Genomic DNA, 18,746 nt, shown 5'->3' on the forward strand with positions numbered 1-18,746 from the left:
CCTAACCTAACAAGTAATACCTAAATCCACTAATGTGAATGAGCTTTTCTAGGGAGAAGAGGAGGAATGAGAAGTGAATGGAAAATGGAAACCGAATGTGTCAGTTAGCTATTGTTGTATAACAAATTATCCCAAAACTCAGCAGCTTAAGACAACACATATTTATTAAATGGGTTCTTGTGGATCAGGGCATAGCTTAGCTGAATCCACCAGCTCAGTCTCTCACCAGCCTGCGGACATGATGTTAGCTGGGGCTGCTATCTCTCCTCAAGGCTCGACTGGGAAAGAGTGTGCTTCTAGACTCACTCATGCGGTTCTCGGCAGGATTCAATCCCTCGTGGGTTATTGGACTGAGGGCTTCAGGTCGCTGCTGGCTGATAGCCAGAGGATCCCTCAGTTCCTTGCCATGTGGGCCTCTCCATTTCTGAAAAAGTGAGCAAGACAAAAGCCATGATCTCTTTATAACCTAATTCAGATGTGGCATCCTATCATTTTTGCCATATTCTAGTCATTAGAAGTGAGTTACTAGGCCCAGCTCACACTCCAAGGGAAGAGATTACACAAGGCATGAAGACCAAAATGTGGAGACCATTGGGGGCCACCTTCAAGGCTACCAAACTCACCTGAAGAACACTACACTTGAGGGGTGGATGGCAGACAACCAGCCAGTGAAGGGCCAGGACCAGAGGCAAAAGGGGAAAGTGTGAACGCGTATGGGGGATGATTCACATTTCAGGTGGTTGATAATTTCCAATGCTACATAGAGATCCAGTGGAATGGGACAGAAAAGAAACCCGGGAATTTGTCCATTGCAAGATGGCATTTCAGGGCACTGATGGGGACCAGAGTCATAGGGACCAGTCCATATGCCTCACCAACAAGCATGGTTGCAGGAGGTGACTGGGAAGAACCAGGAAGAACCTCCTCTCCCAGCCCCGGGGCTTCCCACTGTCTCCTGACACCTCCCCCAGGAGAGTGACCTCATTTCTCAAAGACAAAATTGATTCTAGGTCATATCCCCCTGGAACAAAAGACCAACCGATGTGATTATCTCCAAGAGAAAGGGGGGCACCTACTAAAAGTAGAACCTGGTGCCCCAGAAGGGAAGACATCGGGGAACCTAAAAAGGGATCTCTGATAATTACCTGCCAAAATTTCAGAGTGAAGGGCATCTCCATGTAATACCAAAGGAAAAAAAGAAAGCAAAGCCAGAAGTTTTAGAAGGTTCTCCTTCCTCATACACCCTGCAATTTCACACTATTTGATCCAAGGGCAAAATTCCGACCCCACTTGGAAGCACTTGGTCGGCAGAACAGGTGGTCCCAGCAAAGATGGCTACAAAAATCGCAGCTGCTGTAAAGCGTTCTTCATTATAAAAATCAGAGAGTTAATTTCACAAATATTATTCCCCATTGGGCTGAGTTAGAAATATTTGAACTTTGGTATGTTGGGAGGAGGGAGATGTGTCTAACCATAACTACATATATGGGAGGAGGAGTAGAGGGAAATACTGGAGTGAAATCAAAACAGGTTCACAACAGATCTCTCTGGATGATAAAATTATAGATGATTCTCATTCTCGTCATTATATTTTTCTGCATTTTACACGCTTTGACACAATGTGTACCTGTTACTTTCATAGCATAAAAACAGGCTTCTTTGTTAGCTTAAGAGAGGTATTTGTGTTTGAAAAGTAATGAGAATTTTTCCTACCCCTCTGGTCATGTATATGAATGTTTCTGAGGCATTTTCTGGCTTTCATCATTTCTGCTCAGCGGCACATAGTTGAATTCTTGGAGACTGAGAGTTGACTCAAGCCCTATTATGGTTCCTTCCAGGCACCTGTTGTCCCAGTGTGTTTGGGCTGCTATAACAAAATATCATAGACACAGTGGCTTATAAGCAACAGAAATCTATTTCTCACGGTTCTGGAGGCTAGGAAATCCAAGATCAATATGCCATTGGATTCACTGTCTCATGAGGACTTCCTGGTTCATAGACAGCCAAATTCTCGCCTTGCCTTCACATGGAAGAAAGAGAAAGGGAGCTCTCTGGGGTCTCTTTCATAGGGCACCAATTTCATTTATAAGAGTTCCACCCTCATTACCTAATCACCTCTCCAAGGCCCCACCTCCTAATGCCATCACGTTGGGCGTTAGGATTTTACATACAGACCCGTTTGGGATTAGCAGGTCCCAACCAAGGCTGTGACCAACAGGCTTTGAAAGCAGAGCAGACGACAGTTCACTCATTTCTCAAACACACGCATATATGTGTCGGGCTACTGGAAAGTATCCATCAGAGCCAGGAACTAGAGATGAGTTTTAGAAGTTGATATAGTCACGCTCGGGTCAGAGGATGAAAATGAGAAGTTGGCAGACTGAGCACCAAACCGTAGAACGCACCGATGTCAAAGTTGAAACAATGGTGCTATGCTTTAGGAGTGTGTTGGCCCCAACGGGTTGAGCCAATAAAAAGCCGGAATGGAACAGACCACACCCCGACTCATGGCCCTGATGAATTCCACCAGAGGCGCTTGTTAAAGCCCAAATCCTCCATACATGGCCGGGCGCAAGAACGCTTCCACGGGTGTCCCACAGGTAGTTGGGCAGGAACAGTGCCCAACAGAAGTGCTCTGTACGTCAGGCAGCAAAACAACCCAGTACAACCCTCTGGCTGGGAAAACAGAAGCACTAAATGAACAAAGCAAAGGTTGAGTACAGCATGTTGTCCCAAGTGGACTGTCCCCCTGGGTCTTTGTGAAGCCCTCTCTGCCTCTCTTGGTATTACAATAGCCCATTCATCTATTCACTCAATTAATAAACATGAAAAGTAAGCAGTTGCATGGGGCGCCTGGGTGGCTCAGTCGGTTAAGCGTCCGACTTGGGCTCAGGTCATGATCTCACAGTTTGTGGGTTCGAGCCCCGCGTCGGGCTCTGTGCTGACAGCTCGGAGCCTGGAGCCTACTTCGGAGGCTGTGTCTCCTTCTCTCTCTCTCTCTCTGCCCTCCCCCACTCGTGCTCAGTCTCTCTCTCAAAAATAAATGAACGTTAAATTTTTTTTAAAGTAAGCAATTGCATCATGCTTATTCTCTGTCAGCCACCATCTTAAGCTGTTTTCTCTCTCTCTCCTTTTTAATGTTTATTTATTTATTTTGAGAGAGAGAGAGAGAGCAGGGGTGGGGCAGGCAAACAGGCTGCACTGGCAGTGCAGAGCCCAATGTGGGGCTCAATCCCACAAACCATGACATCCTGACCTGATCTGAAATCAAGAATCAGACGCTTGACCGACTGAGCCACCCAGGTGCCCCTAAGCTCTTTTCTCATATTAACTCATTTAATCCATGCCACGATCCTATTATCCTAGTCAACAGATGAGGAAACGGAGGCACGGAGAAGTAAGGGACTTGCCCAAGGTCACACAGACAGTAAGTGTCTGAATCATAATATGAACCTAAGTCATCCAGCTCCAGAGTCTCGACCATGGCACTATCCTGACTCTAGTGAAGATCTGTTGTGCAGACACCATTGGGCCCAGCGACTATGCTAAACCCACATTCCTGTAGGTCCTGGACACAAGCCTCCATTGCTGAAGATTACCTGCCTCCATTGCTTCCTGGTGACCCTGCTGGGTCTCTAGCATGGCCGGACTGGGAGGCTTTGGTTGACTGTCTTACTCCTCGCCATTACTGAATGTGTCCTTTGTCTTTGCAGAGCCAGGGTCATTCATTCCTTCTTCATCCTTACGCCTCTCAATCACTTAACAAGAAAATACACACTCAGCCCTTCACTCACGTATTCATTTAATAATAAATGTTTACTGAGTGCTTAATATGAGCCACAATCTGTACTGGATCCCGGGTACGGTAGCATATAAGAGAGGAAAGGTCACTACCCTCCTAAAACTCACAGCCTGATGGGAAAAATGAAAAAAGGAGAAAAGAAAAAAATCAGGAGCGCCTGGGTGGCTCAGTCGGTTGAGCGACCGACTTCAGCTCAGGTCATTCATGATCTCACAGTTTGTGAGTTCAAGCCCCGCGTCAGGCTCTGTGCTGACAGCTCGGAGCCTGGAGCCTGCTTCCGATTCTGTGTCTCCCTCTCTCTCTCTGCCCCTCCCCCACTCATGCTCTGTCTCTCTCTGTCTCAGAAATAAATAAACATTAAAAAAAATTTTTTTTAAATAACAAATTAAATGTCCATCAATGGATAGACAAAATTCTGGCATATAAATATAATGGAACTTGGTCATAAAAAGAAATGAAACACTGGTACATGGTACAGCATGGACAAACCTTGAAATCATTGTGCTAAGAGAAAGAGGAAAGACACAAAGGGTCACAGTGTACGATTAATTTACATGAAATATGAGAACAGGCAAATCCATGGAGACAGAAAGTAGACTAGCGTTTGCCCCGAGCTGGTGGGGGGTGGGGGGGGGAGCTCAAATGGGAAGTGACTGCTGATGGGTATGGGGTTTTACGTGGGGGATGATGAAAATGTTTTGGACCTAGATAGAGCTGGGTGACACAACATCATAAATATACTACTAAATGCCTCTGAATTGTGCACTTTAGCATCATTAGTTTTATTTATGAGAATTTCTTTTTTTTTTTTCAACGTTTTATTATTTATTTTTGGGACAGAGAGAGACAGAGCATGAATGGGGGAGGGGCAGAGAGAGAGGGAGACACAGAATCGGAAACAGGCTCCAGGCTCTGAGCCATCAGCCCAGAGCCCGACGCGGGGCTCGAACTCACGGACCGCGAGATCGTGACCTGGCTGAAGTCGGACGCTTAACCGACTGCGCCACCCAGGCGCCCCGAGAATTTCATCTCCAAAAAAAAAAAGGAAACAAATAAAATGATCACAGCCTATGATTGCCATCCATTCTTTCATCACATGCGTTTGAGAACCTACTATATGCCATGAGCTATGCTGGGCACTTGAGAGGAAGGTTCTTTCTAGGATTGGGGCGGGGAGCGGATTTTAAAGTAAGTAAATGGATAAGAGGCTTTCAGGTAGTGATGAGTGACACTATATGAAGCCCGTAAGCCTAAGAGAGCTACTTTTGAGCAAGACAGGAAGACCTGTCTAAGAGGTGAGACCTCCATGAGGGACACCGAGAACCAAGCCAGGCAAAATCTTAAGGGAAAGAGATCGAACCAAAAGATAACAGCAAATGCAAAGGCCCTGGGGTAGGAACTAGCATGATGTGTTGGAGGAATACAAAGATAGCCAGGGAGGCTGGGGCACAGTTAGTGGACCTGGGGGTGGGAGGTAGCAGACGAGTTAGTTCAGGGAAGTGAGAAAAGCCAGATCACGCAGAGCCTGGTGAGTAAAGAGTTTGGACTTTATTCTAAGTACCACGGGGTTCACTGAAGGGCTTTAAGTAAGGAAAGGATGTGCTCTAGTGTAAAACGTAGTCCTGGCTGTGGTGTGGAGAATGAGTCTGAGGAGGCAGGTATAGGCAGAGAGACCATGTGATGAGGGTTGATGACGGCAGTGAGACTAAGAATGTTGGTGTTAGCAGCGGAAGAAAGGATGATCCCATTGGGGATAAATTTTGAAGATAGGGCTGGCAGAACTTGTGGGTGGGTTGGATGCATACATGAAAAAGTAAGGAAGCTGCAACGTTTTTCACATAAGCGACTGGGGTGGCTGGTGGGCCAAGCTATCAAGTCGAGCAAAACTAGTGGAGGGAAAGATCGGGGCGATGCATCAAAAGTTTGGCTTGGGACCTGGCGAGTTTGGGGTGCCTACCAAATGCTCAAGTAAACAGGCCACTGCTAGAAAGAAACAAAGGAGGTGACGCGATCGAGAACTGTGGGGGAGGCGTGGAGGGCAGCCGTCTCTTCTTTCTTCCCCAGACTGGAACCTGCTTCCTATGTTGAAGGAAATCTACATCAGCCGCGTCTCCGTAGGAACTAACGTTCTCTATTCTGCCATTGAAACAAGAGTCTCAGGCGCGTCGCACTCTCCTAGCTTCCCTTGCAGCTAGGGCATGGCCACGTGACACAGGCTCAACCAATTAGATGCAGCCAGCTTACACCCTGGGAACCAGAAAGGTGGAGAGGCGGGTGCCGTGGAGAACTGACTGGTGGGGGGTACCTCCAGCAGCAGCCTCCAAGATAGACCACACAGCTGAGGGGTTCTGCAATGGTAGCCGCCGCGTGTCTTATTGTTGTTGTTATTGTTGGTTTGGGGGGAGGCGGTTGGTTTTGGTTTGGGGCTGTTTGTTTGGATTTGGGCTGTGATTCTGACTGTATGGCCATCTTTTCTGTTTCTCTGGATTGCACCAAAAAGTCCTGAGCGATGGGAAAGAGTAGAGCTGAGATATGGTACTAAGGAACGAGCCTTTTGGGGCACCTGGGTGGCTCCGTTGGTTAAGCAGCCGACTTCAGCTCAGGTCATGCTCTCACGGTTCATGAGTTCGAGCCCCGGGTCAGGCTCTGTGCTGACAGCTCAGAGCCTGGAACCTGCTTCCGATTCTGTGTCTCCCTCTCTCTCTGCGCCCCCACTGCTTGTGCTCTGTCTCTCTCTCAAAAATAAATAAACTTTTTTTTTAAATTTTTTTAAGGAAAGAGCCTTTTAAGATAGTGATATTTGAGCTCGGTTCTGAAGACTGGAAAAGAGCCAGCCCTGGGAGGGAAGGACCGGCAAAGGAGGATGCCACCGGGAAGGAACAGCGAATCCGAGGCTTTGACAAGGCGGGAAAGAGCTTAGCGCGTCCCAGCAGCTGGAAGGAGGCCTGTGTTGCTGGAGGGAAAAAGCGCCAGCGAGAGAGGCGCTAGATGAGGCCGGCTTCCCGCAGGAGCCAGGATGCCAAGCCACCCCGGCCAAGTTCCAAAGCAGAGACTCCATCCGCGCCTCTCTCCAGCCTTTCCCCTCCCCCACTGCCGGAACTGCGCGCTGTTGCCACCGTCGCCATGGTGATGGGCACTCTGTTTCACTCCCCGTTCGGGCCAGGAGCGAGCGGCGCGTCTTTGGGAGTCCCTGCCTCTCCCCGTGGGGAGACACGAAGCCGGGACCATGCCCGTGCTGATCCCCCCAGCCGAGCGCAGCCAGGACCCGCGCGTTGGGGCTCCGGCGTGGCGCCAGGCGGCCACGGCCACCCTGCAGAAGGCGCGCCAGCTGACCGACCGCTGCGAGCAGGAGGCGGTGACCATGTGGCAACCCGAGGACAGCGTGTGGGAGCCGCACGTGGCGCGCCACCTCTGCCGCGCCGCCTACATCCTGCCCTGGCGCTTCCGCGTGGAGATGCTCGCGGGCGGCGGCACCGTGGAGAAGCCGCCGCCGGGCGAGGGCGTCACGCTGTGGAAGGGCAAGGTGAAGCCCCCCGCCTGGCACGCCCGCCTGCCGCTGCCCCTGCACCGCGACGCCCGGGCCCTGCAGAGCGCCGAGGTGGTGCACGCGCACGCGCGCGGGGCGCGCCTCGCCGCCGCCCGCCTGTGCCGCGCGCAGCACCAGGTCAATGGGCAGCTGTGGCTGCTGCAGCGCCAGCGCGAGGCCACCGACCGCGGGCTCGCCCAAGTCCGCAAAGGCCTGCTTATTAACCAGCAGAGCAGCAAGCTTCGGGGCTACCGGCCCAAGTCTGAGAAGGTGGGACGCTGCCCCCCCCCCGCCCCACCCCACCCCACCCCAGGCCCAGTGGCAAAGCCCGAGGCCTCCGATCCCAGGTAGATGCTCGGCCCGAGAAAACCCCTCCCCGTAGAGAGAACCCCCACCTCCACCCCAGGAGTAAGGGCACCAGAAGATGAGGACACCCCCCACGACGGGGTGCCTCGATTCTGAGCCCAGAAGGTGAGGCCCTCCCGTGGGCGTGAGACCCTCAAAGCCCAGTGAAAACGCATCCAAAGCCCCACACACACCTCGCTGAGGACAGTAGGTGATGTAAACCCCCCCAACCCCCCCCCCCCAGCCCCGCTGAGGACAGTAGGTGATGTCCCGGTCCCAACCCTTGAAACTCCCCTCAGAATGTTTTTTTTTAAGCCCCAGTCCTCCCCACCACAGCCTCCGAGAGTGAGAACCCCTCCTCCGGCCTCATCTGGGGAGAAAGGAACAGGTCCTGCTTACAGGTTGAGACCCTCAAACTCTGAGTCCTTGCACTTGGGAGTCACGTCCCCAGCCAGAAAAAGAGCGAGACCCCCTAGTCTCAGCCCTGGTGACGTCCTCCCCGTAAAGTGAAACCACAGACCCTCACCCCAAAAGTGGGGAACATTCCAGCCTCCCCAGGGGACGACGAGACCCCACACGGAGAAGCTCCCACCTCCACCCTCTAAAGGGTAAGACACCCCACCCGGTGAGAGCCCCCTGAAAGAATAAAGGCTTCTCAGAGAGATTCCCAATGGGCAAGAGCACCCCAACTCCATTCTCCAAACCGAGAGCTTATGAACTTGGCAAACCCTCTACTACCCTGGAAGGAGAAGTCTCCGTCCAGCCCTCTCAAAGGTGTGAGAGAGTCTCTCCTTGTCTGCTAGGTCCCTGACAAAGCTGACAGTATGCTTACCTGGGAGAAGGAGGAGCTTAAGAGCATGAAGAGGAAGATGGAAAGAGATATGGAAAAATCCGAGGCCCTGCTCAAGGTTGGGAATACCTCAGGTCAAGTTAAGAGGGCTGCAGGTGGATCCACACGGGTGAACTGCTCTGACCTTGGGGACCGTAGCCACAGCAAACCCTCAATCCACACCCCTGCCCACCCTAACCTGACATTCACTGTATTTCCACTTTGTGAAGTGGGGAAACTGAGGCTCTGAGAGATGGAGTTGGGCCTCAGAATAACAATGAACACCACTTCTGAGCCGAGCCCTGTGCAGTCACTGAGCTAACATCTTGAAACACTCCTGTGAAATAGAAACGATGATCCCCTCATTTGAGACAGGAAAACTGAGGCTCAGAGACACAGACTCAACCAAGGCACAGGGCTAGCCAGTGGCAGGGCTGTGGGTCAAGCTCAGGTGTCTTTTTGCTTTCCATCCTTATCAAGATATAATTGACAATTTATTTTTTTTTTATTTAAAGTTTTTTTTTAACGTTTATTTATTTCTGAGACAGAAAGAGACAGAGCATGAACAGGGGAGGGTCAGAGAGAGAGTGAGACAGAATCTGAAGCAGGCTCCAGGCTCTGAGCTGTCAGCACAGAGCCCAACACGGGGCTCGAACCCACGGACCGCGAGATCATGACCTGAACCGAAGTCAGACGCTTAACCAACTGAGCCACCCAGGCGCCCCTAACTGACAACTTAAAATTGTATATATTCAAGATGTACAACTTGATGATTTGATAATGGTCTGGTTTCTCTTCAGAGCGCATAAATCTTTCGCCTTTTACAACTTGATGATTTGATATATGTAGACATTGTGAAATAATCACCATAGTCAAGGTAGTTAACATATCCATCACCTCACATAGTTACCTTTATGTGTGTGTGGGAGAACACTGAAGATCTAAACTCTTAGCAAATTTCAATTATAAAATGCGGTATTGTTCTCTATAGTCACATTGTTCTATATTAGATCTCCAAACTTAAGCATCTTGCATCACTGAAACTTTATGCCCCTTGACCATTTCCCCCATTTCTCCCTCCCCCCCAGGGCCCGGAAACCACCATTCTATGCTCTGCTGCCATGCATTTGACTATTTTAGATTCCACATATAAGTGAGATCTTTTTGCATCTGGTTTATTTCATTCAGCATAATAATGAACCTCCAGGCTCATCTATGTTGTCATAAATGGCAAGATGTCCTTTTTCAAGGCTGAATAATATTCTGTTGCATATATAATATTATATACATATTATATTATCTATCATGTATTATACTATTGTTATATATTATTAATATATGATGTTAATATTATAAAACATTGATTATTATCTTAGTATGTTATATAATTTATAATATGTATATTATATATTACATTACATATTAATATAGTCTATAACAATATATTATATATTGTATGCTATATACTATATATTATAGCATATAAACTATATAACATATGCTATATATATTAATATGCCATATCTTATGTACTGTAATACAATACATAATACATAGCATGTATAATATATAATATATATTATTAAGTATCTTTTTAATATATATTAACTATGATTATATCATTATATAATATTATGATTATATAATTATTATAAATTTTTTTTTCAATATATGAAATTTATTGTCAAACTGGTTTCCGTACAACACCCAGTGCTCATCCCAAAAGGTGCCCTCCTCAATACCCATCACCCACCCTCCCCTCCCTCCCACCCCCATCAACCCTCAGTTTGTCCTCAGTTTTTAACAGTCTCTTATGCTTTGGCTCTCTCCCACTCTAACCTCTTTTTTTTTTTTTCCTTCCCCTCCCCCATGGGTTTCTGTTAAGTTTCTCAAGATCCACATAAGAGTGAAACCATATGGTATCTGTCTTTCTTTGTATGGCTTATTTCACTTAGCATCACACTCTCCAGTTCCATCCACGTTGCTACAAAAGGCCATATTTCATTCTTTCTCATTGCCACGGAGTATTCCATTGTGTATATAAACCACAATTTCTTTATCCATTCATCAGTTGATGGACATTTAGGCTCTTTCCACAATTTGGCTATTGTTGAGAGTGCTGCTATAAACATTGGGGTACAAGTGCCCCTATGCATCAGTACTCCTGTATCCCTTGGGTAAATTCCTAGCAGTGCTATTGCTGGGTCATAGGGTAGGTCTATTTTTAATTTTCTGAGGAACCTCCACACTGCTTTCCAGAGCGGCTGCACCAATTTGCATTCCCAGCAACAGTGCAAGAGGGTTCCCGTTTCTCCACATCCTCTCCAGCATCTATAGTCTCCTGATTTGTTCATTTTGGCCAGTCTGACTGGCGTGAGGTGATATCTGAGTGTGGTTTTGATTTGTATTTCCCTGATAAGGAGCGACGTTGAACATCTTTTCATGTGCCTGTTGGCCATCTGGATGTCTTCTTTTTTTTTTTTTTTTTTTTTTTTTTTTTTTTTTTTTTTTTTTCAACGTTTATTTATTTTTGGGACAGAGAGAGACAGAGCATGAATGGGGGAGGGGCAGAGAGAGAGGGAGACACAGAACCGGAAACAGGCTCCAGGCTCTGAGCCATCAGCCCAGAGCCCGACGCGGGGCTCGAACTCACGGACCGCGAGATCGTGACCTGGCTGAAGTCGGACGCTTAACCGACTGCGCCACCCAGGCGCCCCTGGATGTCTTCTTTAGAGAAGTGTCTATTCATGTTTTCTGCCCATTTCTTCACTAGGTTATTTGTTTTTCGGGTGAGGAGTTTGGTGAGCTCTTTATAGATTTTGGATACTAGCCCTTTGTCTGATATGTCATTTGCAAATATCTTTTCCCATTCCGTTGGTTGCCTTTTAGTTTTGTTGGTTGTTTCCTTTGCTGTGCAGAAGCTTTTTATCTTCATAAGGTCCCAGTAGTTCATTGTTGCCTTTAATTCCCTTGCCTTTGGGGATGTGTCAAGTAAGAAATCGCTACGGCTGAGGTCAGAGAGGTCTTTTCCTGCTTTCTCCTCTAGGGTTTTGATGGTTTCCTGTTTCACATTCAGGTCCTTTATCCATTTTGAGTTTATTTTTGTGAATGGTGTGAGAAAGTGGTCTAGTTTCAACCTTCTGCATGTTGCTGTCCAGTTCTCCCAGCACCATTTGTTAAAGAGACTGTCTTTTTTCCATTGGATGTTATATAGCTTACATATATAGCTTACATATGATATAATATAATTATAATATTATATAATACATAATATGTTTATATAATTATATTATATTATATTATTATATTATATTTACATAATTATATCATTATACAATTATATATTATATCATATTATATAACATAATTTCTATATATGATATATGTAAATATACAACATATTGTAAAATATTACATGTTATAATATATTCTATATTACATAATTATTTTATATATTATAGTATATTAAGATATCAATGTTTTGATTATAATACATCAATATTATATAATTAATATGATAATAGTATATATATCACATTGTTCCTTATTCACTAACCTATCAACAGACATTTAGATTGTTTTCATGTCTTGGCTATTGTAAATAATGCTGAAATGAACATGGGAGTGCCGATATCTCTTTGAGATCCTGATTTTCTTTGGATATATACCCAGAAGTGGGAGAACCACCTTGTGAGTCAGCTCAGATGTCTTGAGCCTAGCTCTTTATATGTAATATGTGCTCAATCTTTGCCACCTCCAGCCAGAGACGGTCTCTCACTACATCCTTCACTCTTGCAACAAGGGTTTCTTTATGAGGGCACTAATGAAGACGAAAAGGCGGCCAGGTTTGATGGAACCCTTGGGACCAGTTAAAGTTAGCTAGTAACTTGTGTGTGCTTTTGACTCATGTATTTAACAACTATTAATCCAGTACCCCGGTGTCTGGGTACCATGCTTGGCACTGAAGACAAAGTAATGAAGAGGAGAGAGATGGCCTTGCCCTCACAGAGTTCACATTACAAAGACATTCAAATAAGGGACAGACCAGGGTCCTGGGTGAGGTTGGGAGAGGAAATTTAAGAGCTGGTTGCACCACTATCCGTGGTGCTGAACCTTAGCTGTGCTCACCCACCACACCCCCAGGCCAGGGTCATATTCTTTTAAATCTGGTGAGTCCTGAGGGGCGCCTGGGTGGCGCAGTCGGTTAAGCGTCCGACTTCAGCCAGGTCACGATCTCGCGGTCCCGTGAGTTCGAGCCCCGCGTCGGGCTCTGGGCTGATGGCTCAGAGCCTGGAGCCTGTTTCCGATTCTGTGTCTCCCTCTCTCTCTGCCCCTCCCCGTTCATGCTCTGTCTCTCTCTGTCCCAAAAATAAATAAACGTTGGAAAAAAAAAAAATTAAATCTGGTGAGTCCTGAAAAATCCTTTGAGAAAGTCTGAAACTGACAAGGGAGAAGACCCTGAGGTTGGCCCCAGTAGGGACGGGTTTGCAAGAGAGAAAGGTGAATGGAGAGGTGGGAAAAAAAAACAGAGATGGAAATTGAGAAGGGCCACTGGAGAGGCCTAATGTACATATTTCTGGAGAAAAATGCTTACATCCAAACAGACCTGTTTCAACTTAAGATAATGAATTCAAATTGGCACTCAGAACCTTCCCAGGGATCTCACTGCGTGTGTCTAGAAGGTTTGTTGTCCCACTAGGCAAGTTATTTCATTCTTCCTCTTCCTTCAGACCTCTCCATTCCTGCTTTCCTCATTCTCAATGAATGACCCCAACTCATGGGAGTCACTGAAGGAAACCTCATTATTCCTCTGCCAATGCTGTAATTCCGTCTACCTCTGCACCCACCTTCTCCCCGTTCTCCTGTATCACCAATATTTCCATCTTTATTGGATCATTGTCACCAGTGAACGAATGGGGAATTATTCTCTAACAAGTACAGATCTGTTTAGGATAATAAAAAAAAAATTCTGGAAATGGACAGAGGTGGTGGTTATACATTAATGTCACTGAACCGTGCACTTAAAATGGTTAAAATGGAAAATTTTGTTATGTCTGTTTTACCACAATACAAAACAAAACAAAAACAAAAACCTCTAGATCCCATGCTCCCCTCCAGGTAATCCCCATTTCTCTGATCCACTCACTAACCAGTCTTGTCTGCATATATTGACCCTGTCACTTCTTTTTTTTTTTTAATGTTTATTTATTTTTGAGAGAGACAGAGAAACAGAGAATGAGCAGGGGAGGGGCAGAGAGAGGGAGGCAGAATCAGCAGCAGGCTCCAGGCTCTGAGCTGTCAGCACAGAGCCCAATGCAGGGCTCAAACTCAAGAACCTCAAGATCATGACCTGAGCCGAAGTCAGACACTTAACTGAGCCACCCAGGCTCCCCAACCCTGTCACTTTTGGGGGGCAGGAATTGGACTGGTTTTCCCCACTGCATCCGCACTCTCTAATACACTCCCCAGCATACACGAGGGGTTTGATGAATATTTGAATTAATGAATGAAAGACTTTTTAAATCTATTTTTTACTCAAATGGTTGAATCCCAAAGATACAATATTCAACAAAAGAAGCTAGACATAAAGTACACATGGTACGGTTCCATTTATATAAAGTTCTAGATTTCAAAAGCAAATTTTTTTTGAAGAACCAGATAGTAAATATTTAAGGTTTTGCGTGAAATGCAGTCTCTATCACAACTACTCAATTAGGCCAGTGTAGGGGCACCTGGGTCATGATCAGGTCATGATCTCACAGTTTGTGAGTTCGAGCCCCGCAACAGGCTCTCTGCTGTCAGCACAGAGCCTGCTTCAAATCCTCTGTCCCCCTCTCTCTCTGCTCCTCCCCGCTGGCACTCTCTCTCTCTCTCTCTCTGTCAAAAATTAAAAAAAAAAAAACATTTTTTAAAAAAATTAGGGCATTAAAGAGGCACTCGTTGGGATGAGCACTGGGTGTTGTATGGAAACCAATTCGACAATAAATTATATTAAAAATATTAAAATAAATAAGGGGATAATTTAATTTTAAAAATTAAAAATTAAAAAAAAAATTAGGTCAGTGTAGCACAAAACAGCCAGAGACAATACGTACACGAATAACTGCAGCTGTATTCCAATAAAGTTTTAGTTACAAAGAGAGGCAGCCAGTCCATAGGCTGTAGCTTATGGACATCTTAAGAAACAGGCAAGGGGCGCCTGGGTGGCTCAGTCAGTTAAGCATCCAACTCTTGGTTTCGGCTCAGGTCATGATCTCACAGCTTCTTCATGGGTTCAAGCCCCACATCAAGCTCTGTGGTGGCGGTGCGGAGCCTGCTTGGGATTCTCTCTCTGCCCCTCCCCAACTTGTGCTGTCTCTGTCTCTCTCAAAATAAATAAATAAACTTAAAAAAAAAAAGAAAAAAGAAAGAAAGAAACAGGCAAAACTAATCTGCAGGGCAGCTTAGAGGAGAGGACGGTAGGGGCACCAGGAACATTTCTGGGATGATGGCAATATTCTATATTTTGATGAGGGTGGTGTTTATATAATGGATATAACTTTTAAATAACCACAAGTATCAAAGAAATGCGATATACTTCATTTTATAATGGTGGAAGTAGGGTTTGGGTGGGAGGAGGAGTTCAGATAGATGTTGGTGGGGGAGATACTCTGAGGACAGCGGAGGGCTCCTGGTACTAATTCGAGCAAAGGAGGAGAGACCCTGAGGCTAGGGGAGGGGATCAGCCCTGAATGTAGCTGGGGAGCAAAGGGCTGATACAGGAAGACTATTGGTGTAGACATAGCCAGTGGGATCTCTCCTCTTTATAGGTGGGGCAGTGGATGGGGGGAGGGGCTTTCTTGGGGTGCCAGAGCAAAGCCGGGCACAGAACCCAAGAAGAAAATGGCACCTAAGACAGGGAAGCTACCACCAGCACCTAGGGATCACTGAAGGCTTCTGGACAGGGGAGGGGTGCGGGGAGGGTCTGAACTTCCCCTTGGAAATCAATTCTTCCCGCCTTCAAGGGAGAACTGGAGAGGGTCCCGGTTGGAGGTGGCAACGCTTTGCAGCCTCCAGCGGAGAAATCGCTTCCCGCCGCCTCTCCCAACCTCCCAGCTCACTCTCTGCCTTTTTCTCTGCTCCCTCTGCTTCCTCGTTCCCAGGCCCTGGCCTCCTGCCGCGACACTCTGGCTTTCTGCTGTAAGGAGAGGCTCCAAGCTGTGGACCTTATGAACCAGCCGCTGGATAAGGTTCTGGAGCAGGCTGGCCGCCACTCCTGGGTGAACCTCTCCCGCATCCCTTCCCCGAGATCTCAGGGCCAAAAAACGCCGCCTCCAGACCCTGTGGGCACCTATACCCCAGGTAGGCCTCCAAAGAAAGGAGTGCACTGCAGTAGGTACCCTCGGGTGCCCACTCCTCCTCCACTGCTCAGCCACTGCCATCCCTGGGGAATTGCCCCCCTAGTGAGGGGGGCTGAGAGCGCATCTCCACTGAGCCCACGTTCTTGATTGGCTCTTCACGCCCACTCCTGCTTCCCACACACTCCTGCGTGCCGTGCGAGCACTCGCTCAGTCAGTCCGGGACGCTACTTCTACGAACTCCTCCCCAAGACTTAGTCCAGGTCCTTCAATGAAGTCCCCTCGCCCAGGGCCCAACACAACCTGAACATAGAGGAGGGGGGCTCAGAGAGCCAGGGTCGCCAGGGTCCGGGAAAAGGAGGCCTTGACTCTCCAACGAGTGTCCCCACGCCGCCCGCAGAGTGCGCCACGGCTCTGTACGAAGCCAAGCGACTGTTGATGGAGTCCAAGGACACCTTGCTGGAAATGGCAAAGAACGAGGAGGACATCCGGGCGCAGCAACATCAGATAAACGATCTCGTGTGCGCCTTGTTGGCGCAGAAGATGCGGGAGACCTTGGAGCTGGAGGTGGGCGCGGCAGACGCGACTGCCCGTGGGGGGGGGGGGGGGGGGGGGCTAGGATGGACCACGCGGGACTACGAGGGGGAGGGGCGCGGGAGCAGAGGAGCCAGGAAGCCACTGTGATCCCCCTGTGCTCCCACCTCACCCAGGAAAGAATGAATATGACCTTAGGACTAATGCGGGGAACTATCCAGCGGTGCACGAAATTCAACCAGGAAATGTACATCACTCACGGCCTCATCAAGGTGGGTTTTGGCGCCAGACCGTGCGGGGTGAGACCAGGGTCGCTCGCCAGGCCGGCCCCGGGGGCCTCACTGCCCCGCACACCGCACTCCGCCAGGGTCCTCTGTCAAAATGTCACCTGGAGACCCGAGAGAAGCTGGACAGACCCCTGGTTCGCGTGTACCAGAGACACGTGGGCACCCAGCTGCCCGAAGCCACGCGCCTCGCCCAGGTATGCTCCTGCGTGGCCCCCTCCGCCCCTTCCCGCCCTCTGCAGGTGCAGCCGCATCCCGATGGTACTGCTGCCCCAAGCACACCTGACCCAGGTAAGACCCCCTCACCCAGGGCTGTCAGTCCTTCAGCTCCGGGAGGAGGGCTTCCGGTACCCACACCTGTCTCAGAAAAAGTGCCCTCCTGAGCATTGGGTGTTGTATGTTGTGTGTGTGTGTGTATGTACATATATATGAGAGAGAGAGAGAGAGAGAGAGAGAGAGAGAGGGACAAAGTGCCCTCAATCTCTGCCCGCCTCGCTCCCTCTTTTTTTTTTTTTAAATATAATTTATTGACAAATTGGTTTCCATACAACACCCAGGGCTCATCCCAACAGGTGCCCTCCTCGATGCCCATCGCCCACTTTCCCCTCTCCCTCCCCCCCCCCCCCATCAACCCTCAGTTTGTTCTCAGTATCCAAGAGTCTCCGTAAGGCCCTCTCTCAGCCTAGCTGCTTCAGGCACGCCCGCCCAGAGGCTCCCCACCTCCCAGGTCCCCTCCCCCTCGCTCTCCGGGTGCGTCCCCTTCTCCATCCCCTGCCTGTTTCCGATTCCCTTTCCAGCATTTCTGGCCCCAGTGCGTGCCCCCCTCCCTCCGATCTCTTCGAGCCCCTTCCCAGGAGGGGACCTCCCGCAAACACGCGTGGCCCAGGTGTGCCCTTCCCCTTCGGAGGCCCGCCCCTTCCTAGAGGTGTGCTGCTTTCACACCCGCACCCGGCCCAGGCGGGTTCGCCCACCCCGGACAGTGCCCAGCTCCCAGCTCGGTCCCCGCACCCCCCAGGGGACTGAGAAGCTGCAGCGCCACATCTCGAGCGTGGAGGAAAACCTGCAGGAGCTGCTCGCCACGCGCCAGAACCTCGCCCGAAGCCTCAAGTGCAAGAGGATCGGGTACGAAGTGGACTTCAACGTGGTGCGCCTGCGCCTGCGCCAGGGGCACCCGCACGTGTACCACCAGCAGGCGCAGCGCCTGGTCAACGACTGGGACCCGCGCACGCCGCCGCCGCGCGCGGAGTCCAGCGCCCCCGCCAAGTGACAGGCGGGCCCTGTGCCCCGGCCACCCATCCGGCGCGTTTCTGCCTGCCGGGGCCTGCGGAGCAGAGACTGGACGGCTCCGTGGCCCTCCCTTCCTCTTGCCTGACCTGCCTTCCCTCTAAGCATCCTCTAGCAGAACTATAATTAAAAAGGACACAGATTACCACATATGAGGCACCTACTGTATATCACTCACTTACCCTACACCACCTGACGGGCAGTGTATGCTGGGAGTTAACAGGCTGGACTGGGGCTCCAGATTTCCAGGGCGAATTCCAATCGCAGCCCCCTAAACTCAAGCTGTGTGGCCTTGGGCAAGTCCCTGCCCCCCTCTCTGGCCTCAGTGTCTTCACCTGTAAAACGGAGAGGATTACAGCACCCATCTCAAAGGCTTGTAGGAAGGACAGATGAGTCCGTGTGTGAGGCCTGTGAGAAAGGTAGCTGCCCAATGTTACGCCGCGGGTAAGCGGACAAGCTGGAATTGTAAGCCCTGATTCTAAAGCCTGCACTCTGAGCAAAATTCGGAGCTCCCCTCTGTCCTCCCCTCTTAGATGAATGCAGGCCCCCCCACACACACACTTGCCGCTGTTATTAACGCTACACAGAGGTATAGAATATAACTACCACAAAGAATGAGAATTCACTGTATTTGCAAAGGTGGAGGCAGGATACAGGAAAACCTCGATGGACAGCAGGGGACCAAGGTGCTGGTAATTGTGGAGAGCCGACTTTGCCTCTCCTAAATCCGAAGGGACAAGGTGGTCGAAGGCAGCCGGCCTTGCAGTGCTGTCATGTGGATGTTGGGGACATAAATGCCCCTACC

The 18,746-nt window shown here is 49.0% G+C and overlaps 1 protein-coding gene across 1 annotated transcript; it reads left to right on the forward strand.

The window, feature by feature from the left end:
* Nucleotides 1-6,951: 6,951 nt before the first annotated feature.
* CCDC105 (coiled-coil domain containing 105) lies at nucleotides 6,952-18,090 on the forward strand. Its single transcript, XM_045492316.1, has 7 exons — nucleotides 6,952-7,598; nucleotides 8,477-8,581; nucleotides 15,645-15,843; nucleotides 16,240-16,406; nucleotides 16,550-16,645; nucleotides 16,741-16,854; nucleotides 17,673-18,090. Exons 1-7 carry the CDS (start codon nucleotides 7,029-7,031, stop codon nucleotides 17,922-17,924), a joined length of 1,503 nt encoding a protein of 500 aa, XP_045348272.1. The 5' UTR covers nucleotides 6,952-7,028; the 3' UTR covers nucleotides 17,925-18,090.
* Nucleotides 18,091-18,746: the final 656 nt, after the last annotated feature.

The sequence above is a fragment of the Leopardus geoffroyi genome, chromosome A2 (genome assembly GCF_018350155.1).
Source record: "Leopardus geoffroyi isolate Oge1 chromosome A2, O.geoffroyi_Oge1_pat1.0, whole genome shotgun sequence".
NCBI classification, from domain to species: domain Eukaryota; kingdom Metazoa; phylum Chordata; class Mammalia; order Carnivora; family Felidae; genus Leopardus; species Leopardus geoffroyi.

What these genes read in the sequence shown, in the direction of transcription:
- CCDC105 (XM_045492316.1), top strand. Translation starts at nt 7,029, where the DNA reads ATGCCCGTGCTGATCCCCCCAGCCGAGCGCAGCCAGGACCCGCGCGTT. An exon ending in TCACTCACGGCCTCATCAAG is followed by an intron (nt 16,646 to 16,740) that starts GTGGGTTTTGGC and finishes GCACTCCGCCAG; the next exon opens with GGTCCTCTGTCAAAATGTCA. An exon ending in AAGCCACGCGCCTCGCCCAG is followed by an intron (nt 16,855 to 17,672) that starts GTATGCTCCTGC and finishes CGCACCCCCCAG; the next exon opens with GGGACTGAGAAGCTGCAGCG.